The 20067-nt window shown below is 42.7% G+C and overlaps 1 protein-coding gene across 6 annotated transcripts in view; it reads right to left on the bottom strand.

Moving 5' to 3' along the window:
* LOC146822318 (uncharacterized) overlaps positions 1-20067 on the bottom strand; it is a 389625-nt gene that overhangs the window by 99634 nt on the left and 269924 nt on the right. Inside the window, exon 9 of one of the 6 annotated variants that reach the window (XM_085613399.1) lies at positions 15451-19054. The exons of the other annotated variants lie outside the window; for them this stretch is intronic. Coding sequence (XP_085469525.1) covers positions 18204-19054 — 851 coding nt within the window. The 3' untranslated portion in view covers positions 15451-18203. Of the gene's footprint in view, positions 1-15450; positions 19055-20067 lie in introns of those variants that run through there. 6 annotated transcript variants of the gene reach the window in all.

The raw sequence follows: 20067 nt of genomic DNA on the forward strand, positions 1-20067 counted from the left end.
AACTTGACCCTAATCCAATCAGGTATCAGAGCGCTTTACATAGCACCAGATACGTTACATGAGGGGACACATTAATATTTTGTTAGGCACGGGGAGATTAAGTGATTTGCCCAGAATCACAGGGTGTTCAGCGTCATTACCGAGACTCTAACCCAGTTCCCCAGGTCGAGCGCCCTAGCCGTTAGACCAACTCCTCTCCCCAATTGACACGTTTGTGACACGTCTGTGACTGCGTTGAGAGAATTGGTGGTGAATTGTGCTTTTACTGGTAACCAAGATGAATATACTCAAGACCAGTTGATGATGCATACGTCCAATGTTTAAATTTAAAAAAAGTTATGGAGTGCTTACAATCCTACGTTAATGGAAGCTTTAGATATAGCTAGGCGTGAAGAATTAAACTAACAAATGTGTTGAAGTAGTTAAAACGACGAGAAAGTGAAGGACAACTGCGTAAATGATGAATCCAAGATTAATGTTGCTAATATGTTAATGTTGTTATATGTCCAAAATTAAAATAGGTTCCTCTCTGAAATACAAACTTGGTTCACCCTTACCAGCCCTCGTGTGCTTTGCTCGGCCACTCAGGGTAAATTTGTGGTGCCTAGTGTTAAACTTAAAAGAATGGGTGGTCGGTCATTTGCCTATCTTGGTCCAGTGTTCTGGAACTCCCTCCCCATTGCAATTCGCAATGAAACCTCATATTTGATTTTTCGTAAACTTTTAAAAACATGGCTATTTAATCAATAATTTTAATCTGTATTTCTGATTCCATTTTATTGCTTTTGGTCCCTTGTCAGGTTTAGCGCTGGGAAACCCTCGTTGGGTAGCTGTGCGCTGTATAAAATTAATCTAATATAACATAACAAAACCAAATCCTGATGTGAGAAGTCACTTAGCGATAACAAATTTTAGAATGTGAAATCCTCTGGTGGTGGAATTGACAAATCTAAAGGGAGGCGAGGGGATTCACAAAAAAGTGTGTGTATAAGATGTGGTAACGTGAACCATTGGGCAAATGATAAATTGTGTCCTGGTAGAAATGTATCCGGTTTACGTTGTAAGAAAGTGGGTCATTATGCACATGTATGTAAAGGATCAGGATTTGGTTTGTAAGGGCTGTTAACGAGGATGATGAAGTTAACACTGAAGAAGGATGTGTTGACCAGATCTTGTATGTGTCGGATGAGGATTCGATAAAGGTTCCAGTGCATCGGATGACCGATCATTGGTATCCCCCCTCGCTGAACCGGACAAGGACAGAGTGTTGAGTGCGAGAGATCGCAAGTGTATCATTGAAATTGATGGTCAGCCCTTTTCCATTCCAGTGGATTCAGGAGCCATATATACCATCATTTCGGAAGATGATTTTCAAAAGTGTAGTCTTTAGTGACAAAATTGTAGACAAACCTGATGTTAAATTGAAGTCATACAGTGGTGAATCAGTGGAGTTATAGGGATTTTTTTATTGCTGCAATTTCTTATAAGAACAAAGAAATTTCTGGTAGGGTGTACATTGCTAAAAAAAATGGGCCTGTTAAGCCTTATTCATCAGTCTGCTATTGGCATACAGTTACACTGGGGGCGCATGAACAAGTAGTACTGGGTGGTGCTACGGAGCAAGAAATAGACATTGCACAAGCGGGTGCCAATATTCCAGGGAAGGATATTATACAAACATTTCCTGAGGTGTTTACCAATAAATTGGTCAAGCTAAAAGGTTACAAACATCAAACAGAATTGTGCCAAGGTTGTCTTCCTAAAGTACACAAGGTACAGAATATGCCAATGGCTGTAAGGGATGATGTCAAAATTAAATTAAAGAAACTGGTCGATGCTGACATTGAGGCTATAGAACCGTCAGATTAGTTGGCACCCATTGTGGTAGTAAGGAAACCAGATTATTCTATTTGATTATGTGTTGACCAAGATTTAAACAACGTTATTGGGGTTGATAGACACCCCTTGCCCAACATAAATGAAATTATAGCTATTGTGGGTAAAAATAAAAGGTTTTTCAACCATTAATCTATCGGCAGCATATCATCAGATCGAATTGCATGATTCGTCTAAACATTTAAACAATCATCACACTGTTTGGCGCAAACAGATTCAAACGAATGCCATTTGGTTTGGCATCTGCGGCTTCTGTTTTTCAGGGACTGATGCAAAACAAATTTGGAGACATGCCTGCGGTTAGTTATTTCCAGGACGACATTTTGACTTGCGGCAAAGATGTACAAGACCATGATGTGAAATGTAATGGGGTTTTGGAAAAGCTTTGTTCTAATGGTCTAACAGTTAAACAGGAAAAGTGTAAAGTGAGAGTCAATAGTGTGACATATTTGGGGCATGTTATCGATGCCAATGGAGTTAGACCTTGTACAAAGTTAGTAAATAATATTGTCAACACCATAATTCCTGTGCGCAAGGATGATTTAAAATCTTTTTTTCCAACTTTGTAATAAACTTTGCTGATAAGACGAAATGTATGAGGAGTTTGCCTAAGAAATCATGCAAGTTTGTATGGGATGAGTGGTGCCCGAAAGAATGACAATTGAATTGGAAATTGCTAATGCACCATATTTGAGTAGCTTAAACATATCGGGTAAAACTATAATATCAACTGATGCTACCGCTTTTGGTCTGGAAGCAGTGTTAGCTCAAGTACAAAATGGTGAAGAAGTGGTCATAGCATACGCTTCATGTACATTGTCTGATGCAGAAAAACAATATTCTGTAATTGAAAGGGAGGCCCTTTCAGTCTTCTGGGCTACCAGACACTTCGGGACATTTGTATGGGGAATGCAGTTTGTAATCAGGACTGATCACAAACCTCTCGCTAATGTTTTTTCCACTAAGGGATCAGGCATCTCATCACAGAGAATTGTCAGATGTGTGGCAAATTTACAAGAATACAATTTCACCATGCATTCTGTATCAGGATCAAACAATGTTTTTGCTAATGCTTTATCTAGATGCGAGACAATGCCGAAATATTCGGGAGATGATTTACAGGAATTTGGAAGGGTGGCAGTTGTGGATTACTACAAAAGGAATGGTTGGATGCTGTGAGTGGCGATGAAGAATTGATGAAGTTGAATAAGTACATTAGGGAGGGCTGGCCGTCTATTGTATTAGGCGTATGCAAATATGAAAATGTGAAATATGAATTGTGTACAGATGAGTGAGGTGTGAAAAGAGGTGGCAAGCATATCCCCCCTGTTATTTTGAGGAGTAAGGTTTTATAGTGTGGTCACCAAGGTCATCTTGGCAGGAGTAAGACCAAAAGCAGGTTAAGAGAATTGTTTTGGTGGCCAGGCATGGATACAGATGTTGAAAGTGATGTCAAGGATTGTGAAATGTGTGCCAGTAGTAATAACATTTTGAAAACCAGTACCCAGTCCCTTCAGCCGGTGGATAATCACGGGCCTGGTCAAAAGTGGCTATGGATGTTATGGGTTCCATCAATATATTGGGTAATTGCAGTAGATTTGTCATTGCCATGGTAGATTACTCAAAATGGTTTGAAGTAGAATTTGTGGGAGATGTCATGAGCAAATCAGTTATACAATTTATGGAGAAAGTGTTTATTCATGAAGGGTATCCTGACGAAGTTGTATCGGAAAATGGCCCTCAATTCTGTTATAAAGATGTGGAGGTATATTTTGGCCAGAGAAATATTCGGCATTGCAGACTGCAGTGTACAATCCCAAAGCTAATTGTCTTGTGGAGAGAGTCAACAGGATTATAAAGTAGAGCATACAGATGGCTGTTGCCAATGGCAAAGGTATAGTTGATCATGTCAATCAGATGATGTGCGGTTATAGAGCAAGCATACATTGTACCATGAGATTGCCGCCTTTTGAATTATTGAGGAATAGGACGCTAAAGTTGGCAGTTTCTATGAGATCAGATCAAGGAGGTGTGAATGTTGATATAGAAGCACTTCAGAAAAAGGTGACTGGAAAACAAGCAAGGTATAAGTATTATTCTGATAGAGGATGTAGGGACAAAGATTTGGATGTGGCATGTTGTCAAAGGGTGAAGGTTAGTTGCCATGGTGTGTAAGAATAGGCGAATCTGTGTTCTCTAAAAACAAGGTTGTAAAAAGTCGGAAGGAATTATGTGATGTCTAGGTGGAATAAAAGCAGATTGGTCAAGGTGGGTTATGTGCACGTGAAAGAGGTTGGTGGAGTAAGTAGGGTCCGCAGTTTAAGTGTGGTTAAACATTTGTGGATTAAAGTCAGGAAACACGTACCACTGGTGTTGGGAAAAAAGGTATATCAGATTCCCAGGAAAATACAGAGATTGTGTGCAATTGATTATGTATATTGTGTTTTATTCATGTAAATCACTGCTTTGTAATGCAACCCTGTATATAGTTATTGTGCCTTCTTAGTGCAGTTTATTTCACAATTACATTTATTTATTTTGTACTTATTTATCCACTTTATTTCCAGTGTATAAATGAGGACAGGTGGAGAAGTGTAGCTCACTGGTTAGAGGAGGCATACCCTGAAGCAGAGGTCAGACCCGGGACCAGGGTTCGATTCCCGACGCGGCAGGGTCCAGAGCCCAATTGTCCACGGACTCGATAATTCTCGCTTTGGTGCCCACTCTAAGCACGAGTTCACACTATGCAGCTCTGGGCAACAATCTTGCTTAATCTCCACAACGGCCCCCCCGCGGCGGGATGCCTGGCTTTCACCTTGGGGATGCCCAGTACGGGTTATCTCACAGGGAAAAACCAGGACGGGTTCCCAATGCAAGCGCCGAGATGCCCAAGGGTAAGTCGAGCACTATATAAGAACACACATACATACACATACATACATACATATGTTATGATAATTAAACTTGTAATTCCTTGGGTGCATAGAACACATGAGGAATTACAGTTTCATGGAAAGAGAATGTAAAGTTTTGGGAGTTGCCTGAATAAAGAAAGTCTATCCTACCTGGCAGTGTGCACCTTCTCTTACAAGGATTACCACACATTTCAATTTACATTTATTTTCCACTGTTACATTTTGAGATATTATCAGTTTGTAACAATTTGTATTTCGTGAATTTTATTCAAAAAAGCATTTCAACCATGAATGTAAATGTCGAACACAAGTGACCAGCACCTAAGGGTGCAGAGGGATACATTTCCCAAAGCTTTGTAGGGGCAACGTTAGTGTACGGGGATGCGCCAAGGTGATAGGAAGCAGGTAAAGATGGACCAGGAAGTCGCTTTTGAAACATTCCCCCATTCTTGACTACAATACCCTAAAGCTTAGATACCACCGAAGAGCCTGAAGTTTTCAAAAGAATTTTAGGACTTCGACCACTGACAGTGCATTATTATACCAGTAATAAACATGCATACAATTTGGAGAAATTAATAACAGCAATATGCAGTCAGGCAAAAATGTTACATTGATCGGTGCAAATTCTGACTATATAGGTATGGCCGTATAGGTAGAACAGCAACTGAAAGGTTTTGGCCGTAGAGATATTACATTTCTTTAAAACTCTATATAGTGAATGCATTGAATTTTGAGAAATAGTTCTACTTGATTACTGGCAATGTGAATTTGACACGTGTGACACTGGAGCGATTGCAGACGGTGAAAGACAAAAGTCCCATTGGAGACAAGGCTTGGGTCTTACAGTTACAGGGCTGATTCAGCAGCACGGTTACATTGAGGGCAGGAATTAGAATATGCAGAACAAAGGAATAAATGCACATTCTTCCAGAATGCAAGAGATCGTTAGAAAAAAACACCGGATTTGAAGGAGGATTGGAGATTTGGTGTAATAGAAATATTAAATAGCTGGTATAATGTAAAAATCAAAAAGGTGCCTTGGGAAAGTTTCTGGCATCTTGAAAGAGTGGGAATACATTTTCCATGAAAAAGGGGGTGACTGAAATTTAAATGCCTATCTGGAGTCACCAGTCTCTACCCATCCTCAAGCCGTATCACCACTAGTCAGATGGAAACTTTGACAAGCAAGCCATCTTTGTACAATAACGAATGCTGCCAATGAAGGAATTAACCAACTCTTTAATCGAATGAGAAAACGTAGCTACTGAATGCAAGGGGAAGAACTACAAGCAAAGTCTATGCCAATGTGATTTATAGTGCAGGAATGGATCATTTTATCCACTGAACAGTCACGGACTAAAAAGACATTCTTCAAAGGAATCGGATAATTTTGGGCAGTGGAGTATCTAAACAGAATATTTAAGATCACTCAGACTCTGCTGACAAAGTACAGGGAAAGAGTACAGACAGCTGTTGGTGGTACAAGTTAAATCTACTCACATAGAGGTTTGAACCACCTTCATACCTCACAATGCTGGATCACTTATACAGTGGTCAGTAAACTCTCTCCAGAGATGCGACAAGTGATTGCAGAATAATATATTACGGGTAACATGTAAAAAGAATGCTCCAAGAGTCACTAACTTCTTATAGTATAGATTTCATATATTTACTTATATTAAACAATGTTCTATAGTAATCTGTCATTTTAACTTCTGTACAATAAGAAGACGCTGCTCAGTGGTCATCTTGCCATTATTAACTTTTTTTCAAGTGACTTTAACACAATTGTTTCCAGCTTCAAAATACTGTGAGAACACCAACCAAGAGATGGAGGCATTTTAATGTAACTAACTGCAGTCAAAATGGACAGAAGATATAGCGCACAGAAGCACTCTTGGCAATATTTAACCCCTTCGCTGCGGCGCGAATTCCGCCGCAGCGCTGGGGGTGTTTTAAGTGTGCGCGGCGATGCCATGCTCATGACGGAACCACGCCGTCATGAGTCACGGGTGAGCTGTGCTCATGACGGAGTGGTTCCGTCTCGGCGCCGCCCACTTACGTTAGACGCCCGCACAGGTGGGGAAAAGGCGCCGCGTGGGCGGAGCGGCAGCCAACGGCCGCGGCATGACGGAACCACTCCGTCATGAGCACAGCGCGACCGTGGCTCATGACGGAGTGGTTCCGTCATGAGCAGGGAAGGGGTTAATACCAGATGCTGTCCTCGACACTACAGGCCCTACAGAACCATACTCTTACCTCTTCCTCCCAGTACTTCCCTGTGAAACCATCCCTACAGTGGCTTGTGAAGATGTGCAACTAAGTGGTCAGCAGGCAGACCCTACAGACAGCACCAGGGTCCCACTGTACCAGTCTGAAAGAGGAGTCTGTGTGTGTAACTGAAGGCGTCACAATTACTAGTCTTTATGGTGAGGCTTACATTTTTAAGGACCAATGTAGACTTAATAAAGACAAGCAAGATGGGCTCAGAAATGAAGGATAAAGTTTAATACTTTTCAGAAATTGTTCTATAAGTTACATTCTGGCACACATACATTTTCCACACATTCTAGCTGTCCAAAGGCGGTTTGTCTTAGATTTAATATCGTCTTTCATTTCTGTGCAAACATTCCCCCATACACGATGAGGGAAAGAGGGTAGAGGCATTGAATCATGGATGCGATAAATGGCACTGACTGGCACCATAGACGCCTGGTCCCAAAAGGCACAGTAAGAACTCTCAAAGAGCTTTAACTCTTCCATTCAGTATCCCCACCCTCTCCAGACAATGTGAACTCCCCTACAGGAAGTCTGCCCTACCTTCTCAACACGGTCACTAATGTGACATCACTTCCTGTAAAACGTAGCGGATGCCTGTAGTTGCCCTACCCTCTCTCGAGTGCCAGGACAGGTGACTATGAAATCAATATGGTGTATAGTTATCCATCTGCACTGAAGGTCCACTGGTCAGGTGTTCCAGGAACTCTAGTGTTCCGCCTGGTAAAAACACATGGGATAACATGAGAGAACGGTTGTGCGGTACTAAGCACATGGTGTAAATGTATGGGTTGATTCTCAGAAACTTCCCACCGAAAGGAAGCCTGGCTGGAGATCTCTGTGCACAGGATATACTCTTGTTGCCAGTTCCTGCATTCTTTGAAGTGCCCTATAGCTTGAGGAGTCACCGTATATTATTAAGATCTGCAGGATATTTAAACAATAAAGGAATTCTGAGCATAATTTCAAACGGCCATTCAAGAGACAAGAACTGCATTGGTCAAAAGGCTATCATGCAAGTAGCCATGGTAAACAACTTAACAAACAAAAGGAATCGTCACAATCATGATTCATAATTACATTATTTAAGCTTCAAATCACTAGTGGCTTAGTGCCAAAGCGGTCCCATATACTATACAGCCATAGAATATATAGATTTATAATTACTTGACCTCTTATATACAGTATTCCCCAATGTTAATGGGTTTGATTACAAATCTACAGAAATACAAGACAATTTGACACAAAAATTAACGTGCTGTTCATAGATCTTCACTAATATACAAGTATTTAGATCTGTGCAGCACCTAGATCCACAATCGCCGGACTGCAATGCCAAAAGATCAGTCACGCTTTCTTTTGAGCTAGAAAAATATAGCTTTCCAGTACCTAGATAACAATGGATGCCAACTTGAACACCCTGTAAACATCCTGCCCTCTCCTTGCTGCATGTCAGGATTGGAAAAGCATTATCTACTACAATTAGACCATTGGAATGTTGGGAACTCCATTGAAAACAATGGCGTGCTCCGGGCTTCTTATGGCCGGTAAAAGCCCGGAGCTCCAACATTCCAATGTTGGGCGTTGCTATGAACAAAGTCCTCGCAGAGCTCCGCGAGGCTTTTGTTTCATTTGTCAAACATTCTGCCCTCGAGTGGCGGAATGTTCCAATAGCCTCATGCCCTCCATAGCTGGGCTATAGCGGCATTAAAGTATCGCTCTCTTGTTAAAGACCCTTGCCGAACGCTGGGGCGGGCCTTTAATAGCCCGCTACGATGGGCTAGAAGGCTATAACAGAGTCCCAATTAGAACACCCTTCAAAAATCAACATGCACAGCCAATAAATTTAAGGTTTGCACATATTACTTTTCATCACAAGTAGATTTTTTAACCGCTTCCTAACACGTAAATGAGCATTAGGATGCAGGCAGCTTTTGGCTACGGCGACCTATGGTGATAGCACCAGGTCACAACTGATCTACATGCGAGGCAGATTACTTTTATGCTGGTTAGTAGGCTATTACCTTGTCATTTTGCTAGTTTAGTTACATGCACTAGGCTGCACACTGCACATGGGCTTTTGAATCCTAATTTTAAGGAAGGAATATTTTGTAGAATTTGGACATTTAAAAGTATAAAGAAAAACAAGGAGAGGAGTAGAGAGGTACCACTCAGCGAGTGGTGGAGGTGGATACTTCCTCCCAGTCAGTTATACATAAACAAAGGGATCCACCCACGAGTACAAGAGATCACTCGATTACTCAATATGTATCCCACGGTCGTGGAGAATACACATTAGTTGTTTAAATACCCCTCACACACCAAAAGGGCCCTTGGTGTCATGCTTCATCATAGGGGTCTTCCTGCCCCTCTACGGGACAGGGCGTGCTACGACCTACGTTTACGCGGGAGCACTGGTGTTGGTGAGACAGCTATGTGTGATGTGGGGGTGTGAGAGGAAGGGTCAGGAGTGAATAAGGAGTGAATTAAAAAATACCTGGCTCTCAGGTCTAGGAAAATTTATTCTGCCGGTCGAGCTGGTATTATTAAAAGGTGGGGTAAGGAGGGTGTAAGCCTCAATGAGCTATATCTCCTAGTGGTGTCGACATGTTTCGAAGCTTCCCCATGCTTCTTCGTCAGGACCTTAAGGATCCCTTCCTGCCACTAACTGTGTTGTGTTAATAACAAAGATTGTGAGAAAAATGATATGTAAAAGGAAGTAAATAGCCTCCACGATATCAATGCCTTAATAGGTCTTACATAGTCCTATTAACCTAGAGGGAATAAAAGGCGTATTAATTAAGTAGGAAGTAATTCAATCCATTGTGTGAGTACGGTGATCTGTAAAAAAAGGTGAAGAGTACTGGTCTCTTAACGCTATCCGTAACGTTATCACGTGATCTGTGATGAAGGCACTGTGTGACAAATGGACATACAACATTAAACATAACACACACACAACAAAAAGCACACACTCTATTCAAAAGGGGGACTAGTTCAATGTATATCCATGCCAGAATAAAAATCCCCACAAAAGTATGGACATACTTGCTAACAGGAGATAAGTAACCTCATGAGCTCGTGAACCGAGTGGTGGGCGTGCCAAGTAGGCTACCTGCATGAAGAGAGGAACAGGAGAGGAAAAAGTGGGCCAACGATCAAAATATTAGCGTTGTCAAGATGTTACCTAATTCCCACAGAAGCGCCGTACTTACGACTCCAGGGATCAGTGTCCCGCCAAATCAACCACCCCGGTCGGCTCCGTCGATAGAACTGAATCGGAGGGCGCCCGTTTTAAATAGCTACATCAATTAGTGTAATTGCGCCAAAGAGGTAAACGCCCAACGCGCGCTGATTCTGCAAACGGAGACCCGGAACCGGAAGTAGACCGTCCGGGTCATTCCGACCGATTGCCTGAACCAGGACCGAAGGGGGAAGGACCCCAGGGGAAGGGCAGGGGTGTCTTAATCCAGCGCCTGTCTAGAATGCCTGATGGAATTAAAACGGAGTAGATGCTGTAGTTATCTGCCTGTCTAGGCTACCTGATGGAATAAAAACGGAGTAGATGCTGTAGTTAACTGGGACTTGTGATCGGAATGGTCACCCAGAACATCCAAATGAGCCTGGAATTACAGGAGATGGACCTCAGGGACATAGGTGTCCAAACCAAATGCCTGCATAAATATCAGGCTGATGGAATACAAATAGTCGATTAAAGGAAGGGCAGGTGTAGTGGCCAAAAAGGTTTCGGGAGAGCGTAGTAATAGTGGGCAAGGAGTGTATGAACTCGTACTCAGTCTATGTGAATGGAGGGATTGGTATAGCTCCACAAAGGAAAGGTAGGGGTCACATTAGTGATGGACTGAATAGCACAACGTCATAAGGGAGAACCTGACAGAGTGCCAGAAAATGCACAGTGATATAGAAATGATTCCAAGACTAAAAAAATGGAACCTACATTCCTAACATTAGGAGGGGGTGGCAAAAAACCTCACACTGGAGACGGAGAGGTACCTGATAGGTACAGCTATGGAATAATCGCCCCCAGACAGATGAAAGCTCCAGTGAGGTTGTAGAGCTCTAGATAGGAAGCCATTCAGTCTGTAGTTGGAATTCTTAAAGATGGAACTGGTTCCATGGTATATCGTCATTTAATCCATGGATGTGAGTACCCAAGCGAAAAACCCAACGCTGTTCTTTTTCCAGAAGGCCATGTTCGCTGCCCATTTGTTCAATCACTGTCCATTGTAGATCATTAACGCCATGTCCACTAGAGATATAGTGGTTGGACATTTTGGTAGTACTACGCCCACATCTGACATTACTGCGGTGTTCACCAATGCGTGTCTTGATGGGTCTCGTGGTCATACCCACATACTCAAGACCACACGGGCAGGTGATTAAGTAAACAACGTTTTTACTGTTGCAATTAGTAAAGTTCCTCTGGTCCCATTTCTCGCCATTGCGGAATTGAATATGTCTGCTTCTCTTAGTGAGTGGACAAGTGCTACAGTTGCCACAGGGATGATGACCCTGTACTGGAGGTAGCAGACCCTCAATTCTTGGCTGGGATGTATTCTTGGGTCTGGTGTGGACAAGCATGTCCTTAAGGTTGCGACCCCTCTTATGTGCAAACATGGGTTTCGTGATGTTCAAGCCACAGCTGTTGAGGAGACGCCAGTGTTTATTCACTATCTTAGTGATCCTGTTGGAGTGTGTGTTAAAGGTGGTCACACAGATAGGCCTTTCATCGGTCTGAGTGACCACTTTGTCTTCCAAGAGAGCTTCCCTGTTATTATTCCTTGCTCTCTTGAGGGCTTTATCAATGATCTGCTCGGGGTAGTTACGCTCGATCAGTTTCAGGCGTAGTTCGGATGCTTGTTTTTTGAACTCTTTAACCTCCGTGCAGTTTCTCCGAAGACGGAGGAATTGACCATAGGGTAGATTTATCCTAAGATGACGGGGATGAAAACTGTCAAACAGGAGTAAACAATTCTTGGCTGTTGCCTTAAAGTGAGTGGTGGTTTTCAATCTGCCCTGCTCCGGGTAGATATTGAGGTCCAGGAACACCAGGTTGTGAGCTGATACAGTATGTGTGAATTTCAAGAACATGTTCTGTTGATTGAGCCACAACATAAAAGCATCAGTTGAGTTTATATCACCTTCCCACACGACAAGAACATCGTCTATGTATCTTTTCCAGACTTTGATGTGAGGGAGGAAGGGATTCATTGTGTGTAAGATCCTACTTGTCTCGAGATGGTGTACATAAAGACCCGCTAGACTGGGAGCGAAGGTACTCCCCATGCTGGTACCGTGTCGTTGCTCATAGATGTCATCACCATACATGAAGAAATTACGGGTAAGTGCTAATGATACACATTCCATCACCAGATTGCGTGGTGTATGGTATTCCCACGGGGCAGAAAAAAGTACCTCCTCAATAATGAGTAATGTTTCATCATGGGGGAGGCTGGTGTACAGGCTTTCCACATCAAGTCCTATGAGTAAATTCTTAGTAGGGTCAAATTCAATGTCCTGTAGTATTTGCAGGACATTCTTGGTGTCACGAAGGTAGGTGCTAGTACCTTGAACCAGTGGTCGAAGGAACGCGTCCGCGAACCTGGACAATGGTTCCAGAATAGAATTTACGCCAGAGACGATAGGTCCACCCGGGGGGGGGGGGTGGGGGGGGGGGGTATAGGAGTTCAGATTTTTATGGATTTTGGGTATCGTGTAGAAGTACGGGATCCTGGGGTTGGTATTGACCAGGAACTCCGCCTCCTTCTTAGTAATCCAATCATTTGCCAGAGCTTCCTCCACCATCGTGACGATTCTAATCCTGATTGATTCGGTAGGATCTATCTGTAGAATGCCATAGTTCCTGCGATCGTCTAGTAGTTTCCTACATTCGATGTCATAATTGACTGTAGTTTGTAACACAATTGCTCCCCCCTTGTCCGCTGGTTTGATGATATCATGGTTCATGGACAGTTCACGTATGGCCTCCTTTTCTTCCCTTGTGGTGTTATGAAAAGTTTTACTGTTCACTGTTGGAATCTCCTGTATCTCACCCATCACTGCTTTTTCAAAAGCAAGGATCTCCACCGGTAGTGCAGAATTAGGGGGTACAAAAGTGGATTTATTGCGGAGACCTGTGTCCTTTCTCATCATTTCAGTAGTTGGTAGATCACTGAAAAACACCTTCAACTTTAATTTACGGATGAATTCATTGATCTCTGTCAGGGTCTTGAATTTATCGAATCGATTAGTGGGCACAAAACCGAGTCCTCTCTCAAGGACCCTGCTTTGTATTGGTGTGAGGGTCAGATCAGTGAGATTGACCACTAAGTTCACTTTCGACTCGTTGATGGTTGGGGAGGCATGTTGCTGGTCATGCTCCTGGTTGAGACCCGTGGGGTCTCGGTCTCTGGTGCAGACCAATGGACATTGTATCCCCCTCTGTTCCGTGCTCTTCGTGGCCCTTGGCGTGCCCCTAAAAAAGGTTGTGGGGTGTAATTATACTCAAATTCTTGTGGTGGAGGTATCCACTGCGGGAAAGGTCCGCCCATCATAGGTGGACCATATGTAAATGGGGGGTAGGTAGGGGGTCCTTGGTAGCCGTTCCAGCCACCACCCCTTTGATAAAAAGGGCGTTGGTTGTAATTACCCCTCCCTCTATTGAACCGTTTGCCACTACCCCTGCTGGAATTGGAGTTATCTGAGCCAGTATCAGAGGAGTCATCATCATAATTCTGATTCTGATTCTTAGGGACATAGTCGTCTCGTGTGTAAGGATACACTCGTTCGTGGCTGAACCGTGCAGTATCCTTCTTAAGTTGGTTGTATTTACTCTGTTTCAGTGTCATCTCAAAATCAGTTATCTCCTGGTTGAGTTCCTCCAGGCGTTTTTTAAGGACACTCGGGGATATATAGGCCTTTAGACGGACTTCTAGGTTCAGAATCTCAACCTTCAGTTCCTGTGTTAGTCTGGTGGCTGTTTTTATAATTAGCACTAACCAGTCCCTGGTGCAGTGCCACGAAATTAGTGACCAATCACGTTTAAAGGTTTTATCTTGTTGAAAGATAAACGGTTCGTTACGGACTATCAAGCCCTGGGGGGCTGCATTAGCCCGTAGGTATTCAGTCATTAATAGTCCATGTAAAGCAGTTCTGATCTGTTCTCTCCTCAGGTTGGCCAGTTCATCCCAATCAGCATTGTTGGGCCCTGGGTCAGTGTTGCTCAGCCCCTCAAAGGGGTTAATGGCGGCCAGAATCCTTTCAACTTCGTCATCTGCGAAGGTTAATCCCACGTTATCTGCCATCTTGGTATCTCATAGAATGTGATTATAGTGTGAATGAAAGAGGTGTGTGTGTGTCTGTCCGAAGCTGCTAAGTGTCCAGTGTTCTAAGAAGTAGTTGTCTAATGAAGCTTACTATATCAAAGGGGTAGATAGCCCCTGGTCTACGGGGGTAAATAGTCTCACGTAGAGAAATGTATCAGAGTGCTGCTAATAGTAGCACTGATGCCAGAAGCATGGGGAAGCTTCGAAACATGTCGACACCACTAGGAGATATAGCTCATTGAGGCTTACACCCTCCTTACCCCACCTTTTAATAATACCAGCTCGACCGGCAGAATAAATTTTCCTAGACCTGAGAGCCAGGTATTTTTTAATTCACTCCTTATTCACTCCTGACCCTTCCTCTCACACCCCCACATCACACATAGCTGTCTCACCAACAACAGTGCTCCCGCGTAAACGTAGGTCGTAGCACGCCCTGTCCCGTAGAGGGGCAGGAAGACCCCTATGATGAAGCATGACACCAAGGGCCCTTTTGGTGTGTGAGGGGTATTTAAACAACTAATGTGTATTCTCCACGACCGTGGGATACATATTGAGTAATCGAGTGATCTCTTGTACTCGTGGGTGACATTTAAAAGTAGACATCTTTGTTACTCAAAGGTTGAGCGATTTTGTAAGAGTGCTAGGAGTAGTTGTGAACAGTACAAAGTGTGAGGCCACTGTGGAGTATACAGAGACTTGACGCATACATGTGGAATGTCAATGGGAAGTGTGCGTTGCATAATCATTACCAAGTGTGTGGGCATGTATATATCTGGAGCTCACATAGAGAAGGTGATTCAATAACCCAGAGATAACTGGTTGCATATATATATATATATATATATATATATATATATATATATATATATATATATATATATATATATATATATATAGAGAGAGAGAGAGATATAGATATAAAACAGTGCTCCTTATGGGAAAATGTGTATGTGATGAAAACTGTTTGAGAGCCCCTATAACGTCCATCAACAAATGGTAAAAAGCCTGGATTCTTCCTAAAAATACATTTATTCAAATATGTGTACAATTATGGAATATCTTTTATACCCTGAATGGGGGCAAGCCAAGAATCAAAGTGTCTACAACACAGTGAAAAGTGAGTCAGTGCAAAACACATCTAAAAAAGGTAGCGACAATTTTGTTTTCGAGTCACGAAATCAACCAACAACTCTCAAATCAGTCTCTCATTCACAAGTTCTACATACGTCTGCAACATGAGTTAGCGAGGTCAGTTAAATTGTTTCAACCATGTATACAATTGGACGAGATCATCAGGGCTTAAGGTTGTCACTTTTCATTCTGCCACTTAGGAAGGTCACCAAGAGGACATCTCAGTCAAGGTTAAATGTACAATAGTCATTATGTTATGGGCAAGTCCTATCCAACAAATGGTTTTGATTGTGGAGCCTAAACGTTCTGCACACATCTTTTCTGGAAACTACCACCCACCATTCAAGCTGTGGGAGATCTCATATCACAACCAAAATATTTGAAGATATGTATACTTTTGAGGAATTCAGTCCTCTCACCATTTGTTGTCTTACTATATAAATCATCTCCAACAGCCTTGTTTAATTAAACACTTTCCAATACAGAACATTGTTATAATATACCGCTGGAGCTCACAGCACAACCACACCCGGGCTATGTTTATTCTTTTTAATTAATGAACATGGTCTACTTGGCTCTAGCGACTGAAACCCTAGGTTTTTTCCAAGCCAAGCCCCACTACTCCCATGAAGAACTCCTGATTTTATCTTTATGTTAATTGCTCCCTGAGGGCTCAGTTTTCAACCTTGTATGGTTGAGTAGAGCTAGGATTTATGGGCCAAACTTGGCTGGATATCATCATCTATATATTGATGAGAAACACACGATCTAGTCAGAACCTTCTGTGGGATTAAATGACAAAAGAGAGAGAACAGTGACGTAATGCTTTACAAGACAAGTGGTCGCTGACTAATATCACCCAGTGAGTAATTCCTTGCAGAAAAATATAAATGTCTAGACTCCTACCTCCACGGACTGTTTATTTTAGTACTTCAGGAAGATCACCACGGCCAACTCTTCTTTCCCCAGCACCAAATAAAAACCCAAGCTGCACAAGACCGGACTGCTAAAGAGATTATACGGGCTCAGATGTCATTTTTGTACAGCCTTGAATGCAATACTGCTATCAGTTTTTGCAATACGCATTGGCAAGGATGGCAGAGAGGAAGCCATCAAGGAACCTGTGGCACAGCGCACTCTAGGATAATACCAGCGTTTTTCAGCAAAGTCTTCCAACTTGTATCTTTACATGGAAGCTGAAGGTCTGACATTACAAAGCAAGCATCACACTACACTTCAGCAAACACGGGAAACTCAGAGCTCAAGCGAACGCTGTGGGCCACCTGCTTCCACATAGGAGATGTGCAGGACAGTTGATAAAAATATATACATTAGTGGTAATTATTCAGCACTATAATATTTTTTCTAAAATACCAATCTAGCTATATCTAGACAAAAACTGTTCTTATTTCTTTCCTAGCTTGATCTAATGAAGGGCATTTCCATGTCAGCTGTCACAACTGCCTCCTTGTAAGAAACATACATGCACAAGAAGAGGAACTTGCTCTTTTACATAAGCACCCATATAAAACAATCTGTTTAGTTTTATAGCGGCTGGCCGCAGCACGATTGGGAGAGCGAGGTTCAGCGCATTCCGTTATCAGGAACCCCACTGCATTGGGATTCTTGTAGTTTACACTTGGCAAGCCAGCCTCATCAGGAATGGGATAGGATTGGGATGAGGGAGGCGGTCCTGTATGCATCTCTCAGTTCAGACCCGTCTGGTCTTCCACTGAGCCAAAATGCTAAATTGCAAATGTGAAGAATCTCTGCCACTTTCAGAACGGCGAAGCCCTCTTCTTGCACAGCGTGGAGGGGCCTCAGTGCACGACTCTTGCATCAACACTAGCACAGCAGTTACTTATCAAATCTCGATGAAAATATTATCATCAGACCTAACGTTTCCCCCTTTTGACTGCCTAAAAGGTTAGATTTGCAGACTTAACCATCCTGAATGTAAGAGGATAAACTGAACATATTCTTCTCTGTGCTTAGGAAGTGAGAAATAGCCCGGTACTAGTAAGGCCAGAATATGGACGCTGTTAACAAAGCCCTGATCTATTGAGCCTGAAACCTCCCCACCTCCTTCCTGATCCTGCATAACCCTTGTTTAAAACATTGCTGCCTCAATCCTAATATACTCCTCCTAGCCACAAGTGATTAAGCACTTTTCCTGTGAGAGGAAAGGTTAGTGAGGAAGAGTTAGTAAAAAAAAAAATGATAAAGTCCCTTAGAGAGTGGCAAGGCCTCTACCACAGGAGAGGCTATGAACAGATTGCACAAGCATTTAAATACATAATGGGCCTTCCCCTCTGTAGTCTACCCACTGGGCTACATATTGTGCACAAAAACATAGTACTGATTATCAAATAGGTTGTGAAACACTGGTGGAAAGAAGATTTGAGACTACAAAATGTTACTAGGACTTTTTTGTAGCTGGAACGTCACAAGGTAGTAGGTGTGCCTCAAAAAAAGTTCCCATTGACCTTCCCAAGTATCTGCCTCTTGATATGCGGCTCTGAAAAGTATCTCAGCTCAAAGCAGAGGTCTGTGGTTGTCAGAGAAAGCATGTTCTCATTCACACCATATATGGAGAATGCCAGTTTCAAAATCCTTTCTTTGGATTCGCCTTTCATTTGAAGTGGTTAGTTTTTAAGTGTCCTTTAAGAGTTTGTCTTCTTTTTGAAGCCTGCCCTGATTTTGAAGGACTAAAGTATGGCCTCTCCCCACTGTGAGTCCTCTGATGTGCAGTTAGGCGCGAGTTAACGCTGAAGCTCTTCCCACATTCAAGACACTTGTGCGGTTTTTCTCCTGTGTGGATCATCACATGCACCTTTAAGTGATATGACTTCGTGAAACCTTTGCCACACATCTTGCACTTATATGGTCTTTCACCTGTGTGCATTCTGATGTGCACCTTCAAGTGCGTGTCCTTAATAAAGGTTTTCTCACATGCAAGACATTTGTAAGGTCTCTCCCCAGTATGAATTCTCTGGTGGATCTTAAGCTTGTAGGCATTTGAGAAGCTTTTATCACATTCACTACATCTACATAGTGGCTCATCAGCATGGGTCCTCTGGGTATGATTGGACATGCCTTGGTTCACAAAGACATTCAGACCCTGTGCACCGGTCCCATATTCACTAATAGTGTGAAGCATCTGGTGCTTAATCATGCTCTCCTTGACACTGAAGCCTTTCCCACACACAGTACAGCGGTATGGTACTTCCCCTGGACGGACTTTCAGTCCTACAAGAGGAATGGTCTCCTCGCTGGAATCATATTCATACTCGAAGGATCCATCAAGAAGGTATTTAGAAGGGCATCTCTTCTGTGTCATCTGCTGCTGTTGCCAGATATCAGGTTGATCGAAAAACAGAGGAATGTTCTGGGTCGCATCTCCTAACGGTGCCTGACGCTGTAAATGTCTCTCAGTGATTTCTTCAGGGGCTCTCCCTGGGACCATACCCATGGGCCCATAATCTACAAGATTAAAAGGAGACTTGAGTCATGATGGGCTTTACATTCTGAAGCAGAAACATAAGCCACACAGAACCACAGATGGCCGCATCCTCCTAAGGAGGTGATAGCATCAGCATGGTAGCATGGGTGTATGGGCTGCTGGAGCCCACGACTGATAACAGAGTCAATGGTTAGATTTCAATTCTCAATGCATTTTATCCATATGCAATGTGGTATCAAAATGTAAGTAATTGTTAAAATAGCTATTATATGTTTTTACCGCAATATTAAACAATAGGAACACATTCTTTTCTGTGTAACGATTGTGCAATATTCACACATACTACAAATACAGAATATCAAACGAAATAATGGTTACGATTCTACCGGAACCTTATTTATTTTACCATATAGAACCTTTAACACCGGTTTCTCACTGTAGCGAAAACTTGTGGCCAAATCTGTACACAAAGGTTTTGCACTGCATCACAGCGTAAACAGAGTAGAGGGCCTACTATATCTATATGATCACAGGATGGACCACAAGTCTAAGATCCGAAGTTAAAACCGGGTGCAAAAGACAATGCAAAAGTTGAGCGAACGTGAAGTCAAAGATAGTGAAAGAAACATTAGAGCATGAGTCCATTTTGTTCCTATGCGTTACCAAGGAGTGCAAAGCTTGACCAGGAGGACCATTTATCTTTTTGCTGCATTAAGCAGTGTCAAGAACCTGGACTAGGCCTAATTCCTTCTACGCAGGGCCGGCTTTAGCACTGGTGGCGCCCTGTGCGACAATGATTGTTGGCGCCCCCCACAGACTCCCTCACTACCATCCTTTAACAGTGCCCCCTCAAGTCTCCGTAACCAGTCTCAGATATATTTTGTAATAGTGCCTCCTATACCAATGTAGGGTGTCAGAGCACTTTACCTCACACACACATAACACAGAGACAATCAGTCAACGGTGTGTAAATTAGTGTATAGGAAATGTTCCATAAGCCAGAAGACTACAATGTGAATCACATGCCATCTAT

The sequence above is a fragment of the Triturus cristatus genome, chromosome 6, assembly GCF_964204655.1.
Source record: "Triturus cristatus chromosome 6, aTriCri1.1, whole genome shotgun sequence".
Taxonomy (NCBI): domain Eukaryota; kingdom Metazoa; phylum Chordata; class Amphibia; order Caudata; family Salamandridae; genus Triturus; species Triturus cristatus.